Source organism: Etheostoma cragini, chromosome 1 (assembly GCF_013103735.1).
Source record: "Etheostoma cragini isolate CJK2018 chromosome 1, CSU_Ecrag_1.0, whole genome shotgun sequence".
Lineage (NCBI taxonomy): Eukaryota > Metazoa > Chordata > Actinopteri > Perciformes > Percidae > Etheostoma > Etheostoma cragini.
Window position 1 is genome coordinate 32,888,668 of NC_048407.1, and position 4,040 is coordinate 32,892,707.

Sequence of the window (4,040 nt, forward strand, 5' to 3'; positions counted from 1 at the left end):
CCTGTAGGGAGAGCTGTATAGAGTAACCTGTAGGGGAGAGCTGTATAGAGTAACCTGTAGGGGGAGCTCTATAGAGAACATTGGCAGCAAAAAGAGAGAAAACAGCAAAGAAATGGCCCAAACTGCATAACGCCCCTTTTAAGCTTCCTGTTCAACTCAAAGAAATTTTCTTCATCTTAAAACCAAAAGACAGAGAAAAACTGTCTCCAACGGGAGCTTCTTTTGACAACTTAAACAGAAACTGATTTAAATGGTCTGTTTTTACATTAACAGAGAGGTTAAAGTATTCACAAGCAATCTCATGAGACACCTGCAGCTCCCGATGTTAATGGGAAGCGGCGATGTGATTAGGATGATTTAACAAATTGGAAAGCTTCATCAACGTGAGATATGAATCACCACGGCTTTGTGTTGTTGGCACTTACTATATACCCCGGAGCACACATACAAGCTCCAGTGGTCCCGTCGCAGTCGGCTCCGTTGGCACAGGCGCACGGGTCCCTGCAGCCCTCGCCGTAGTAACCGGCAGGACAGGTCTCGTTGCAGTACAGCCCGGCCCATCCTGCTGCACAGGTGCACTCTCCGGACAGAGGGTGGCAGCTGAGAGGGCGGGAGATTAGAAGTCAGTCGACATAGTAGAGTGCATGTTTTTATCTGCATAAAAAGTAGGCCTGCTAATTTAGAGTTTTTTTTTACTGAGCGACAGTCAATCGTTGTCACCTGATCACTTAGGGCAACCTGCACAATTGGTTCACTTACATTTTAGCATACATTTAGCATGTTATTTAAGCAGATGCACATTTTGTTTTCCCATCCTGTATATATTTAAATATTTGTTCTTATATTTTATTACTTTTATTATTATTATTTTATGCATACTGTATGTATGCATATTTGTCCTAGTATCTCATTTGTATTTATATTCTGTGTTGTGTGACTAATGTACGTGTGTTGCTGTAACACCGTAATTTCCCATTTTTTGGGATCAATATCTATCTATCTATCTATCTATCTATCTATCTATCTATCAACCAACTATTATCTAGTGTATTTCCACGACGTTTTACTTCCGGGATTGTTCACGTGCCGCTCCAAAGTCCGCCGGATGTCCCTCTTTTCGACTAGATGCCCGTCCCCTTCCTCTTTCTTTGTGTCGGCGTTCTAATCTAATCTGTTTTGATAAAATGGTTTTCAACTGTTTGTATTGTCGGTCGACGGTTAAACGCTCAATCATCAACATCCCTAATGCAAAACTATAAAATTGCACATGGGCTGGACCTTCTTTTGGTTAACATTTAAGAGTTTCACAAAAGGATCTCGAATGGTAAGAGCTATAGATCATGATCATTTAGCAAGAAGTAGAAGAATCATCAAAATGTTCTGCTCAGGTTGATATCCTTAAATTGACTTTACGCAATGAATTAAAGTAGTAGAAGAAGAGTAAGAAGTGAACACACAAGTGCAAAGACCTGAATAACTCAGGGTTGACCACACAGCCTTCCTCTAATCATACTGTGTTGCTGAGTATAAAAGCAAAGCAGGGTCTTTTTTAAGCGTCATTGACCCACAGTTCAGTACCTGAGTGTGTTTGCAGCTTTGCAGGGGCAGTACTGGTCACACATGAGTCCGTACATGCCGGCGGGACAGAAGCGGTCCTGGCAGCTGGGGCCCTTGAAGCCCTCATTGCACAGGCAGGCCCCGTTGATGTGGTAGCACTTGGCTCCGTTCTGACAGTCACACTTGTGGGCACACTGCGGCCCGTAGGTGCCAACTGGGCATTCATCCTGGCATCTGGGTTGGTGTAAAAACACAATAACAGAGGAGTGGTGAGACATGGAGAGCGTCTACATACTAAGGACATCTGAATCTGAATGTTTTGGTCAAACTTGACAAATAAACAAGGTTGTTTCCCAACTAGGCTTCGCGTAAAGAACCCCTAAACTCACACAAATTAGAACATTGACCCCCATCTGATATGATTTTTGCTTTTAGATTTGTTTTATTACATTAAGTGGAAGTAAGCCAGAACCAAAACAGTCACACATTCTGTCATTGTGTTACTTATGAATGAAAGTGTAGAGACATTTTATTGTGAAAAAAAAAAAAGATTCCTTTTTTTGATACTCAGTTTTGTACAAAAAGAATATTTAAAAAAGAACAAAAACAAAACAAAAGCCGAATTAAAAAAGAAAAATTACACCTCTAATAGTGATTCCCAAATAAATAAATAAAGACAAAGACGTGTTGTTATTTCACACTTGCAGAGTGAACCTTATTCTCCCATTATTTGTTGTGAGGAATCTTGTTGTTTTTCTTCTTATTATTTTTGTCTCTACTTATCTAATAATAGATAAGGTACCAGCAGGTTTTAGAAATATGTGTATGTATGTCTATGAATGTTTTATATCATTTATTGAGTGCATTAATTATACAGAAATCAACATCCATGTACCATAGATTCCTCTGGTATGATATAAACTATTTTTACTATAGAAACGTTTGCATTTAATTTCAAACTTAATCTATAGTAATGCATGTGTGTGTGAATGTTGTGCATTTATGCCTGATGTCATGTGGAAGTTGTTGATTGGTGCAGGAAAAAAAAGAGGGCTTTTCCAGAATGTAACACCAGTTGCTGCTCTGTAACGCTACTGTCTACTATTGAATTAAATATTTATAGCAAGTGAAGCCCCTGACACACCAACCGGACGGCCAACCCTCGGCAGAAAAGGCAGTTGGTCTGACAAGTCTCCCCGAGTCGGTCAGACAACGTGCCTCGGAAAACACAGCAGGCGGCGCTAACTCGTACAGACGCCCAAAGATGAAAACCGGCAGCCGATTGGACGAACACGTCACATGGGACTGGATTCTCCGGAAATTCAAAGCCAGACTGTAGATATATATATGTGTGTATTTTACTAGTAATAGTTCACCGAAACGTGCTTCTGAAAACATTTTAAAGAGGAACAGGCCGTGCAGCTGCTGAATCTGTCTTCATTTCAGATCAACAAAGGTCAGTTTAAAAGATTTTGGTCAAATCATGAGAGACTCTAGTCACGCTCATCCCGCTCCTCGTTTCCGGATTAGCGCTGCACCAATCAGATTGGTCATTTGAGTCCGACTGCCGGCAGTGCCCGCCTTCTGACTGAGCATGTCAGGTCGGCCTAAATGAAGGCCGACGGGCCCTCCGAACCACTCCGGACGGACGACGGCAGGAACACAGCGAACAGACTCGAGTCACCGACCTCGCCAGGCTGTCCGACGGCCGGTTATGGGGTTGGTGTGCCACGGACCCCTGGGCAGTATCCGGGAGTTTCGTTGCAACTCTTCTCCCCACAGATGACGTGTTGTTGACCATCACGGACTGTACAGTCACACCAGTGCAGGGTCAACAGGCTCCGACATTAGGCCGAGGCCCTGAGTGGTCTTTATAATGAGCACCGCTCTGTAAGGTAACGCCTTAGTAAGGCCGACGTCTCGGCATCATTCTCAACACGTCTGCATGTTGAAACCATTAAGAAATAGACAAATCACTCAATTAAAATGGATCCGGGAGGATTTGTGTTTTGTGTCACGTTTAAATCATGGTGACTTCCTCAGGACTCTTATCTCGGCTAATTCCATTAGAACGTGGACGAAGAGGAAGAGAACTCCATCTAAGAATTACTCTGTGTAGGCTAATTCACCTGTCTGGGGCCTAAATGAATGGATGTAATTTGGCTCAATTGAAAGTAAAGATCGGGAAAGAAAGAGAGAGAAAGATGGAGAGAGAGGAAGGATAAGAGCCAGAGGGGAAGGATGAGAGACCTAGAAAGATAGGGAGAGTGGTGGAAGGAGGAGAGAGAGAGAAAGATAGGGAGAGTGGTGGAAAGATGAGAGACCTTGAAAGATGTAGAGAGTGGTGGAAGGAGAAGAGAGAAAAAGATGGGAGAGTGGTAGAAGGATGAGAGACCTAGAAAGATGGGAGAGTGGTAGAAGGAGGAGAGAGAGAGATGGGGAGAGTGGTAGAAGGATGAGAGACCTAGAGAGATGGGGAGAGT

General features: G+C 42.9%; 1 protein-coding gene across 4 annotated transcripts in view; it reads right to left on the minus strand.

Moving 5' to 3' along the window:
• Positions 1-4,040, minus strand: part of LOC117935241 (multiple epidermal growth factor-like domains protein 11) — a 145,062-nt gene that overhangs the window by 48,411 nt on the left and 92,611 nt on the right. For all 4 annotated transcript variants that reach the window (XM_034857535.1, XM_034857391.1, XM_034857460.1 and 1 more), the window contains exons 10-11: positions 1,579-1,791; positions 426-600 (exon numbers count right to left, since the gene is read on the minus strand). In XM_034857535.1, the coding sequence (XP_034713426.1) occupies positions 426-600; positions 1,579-1,791 (388 nt within the window). The remainder of the gene's footprint in view (positions 1-425; positions 601-1,578; positions 1,792-4,040) is intronic.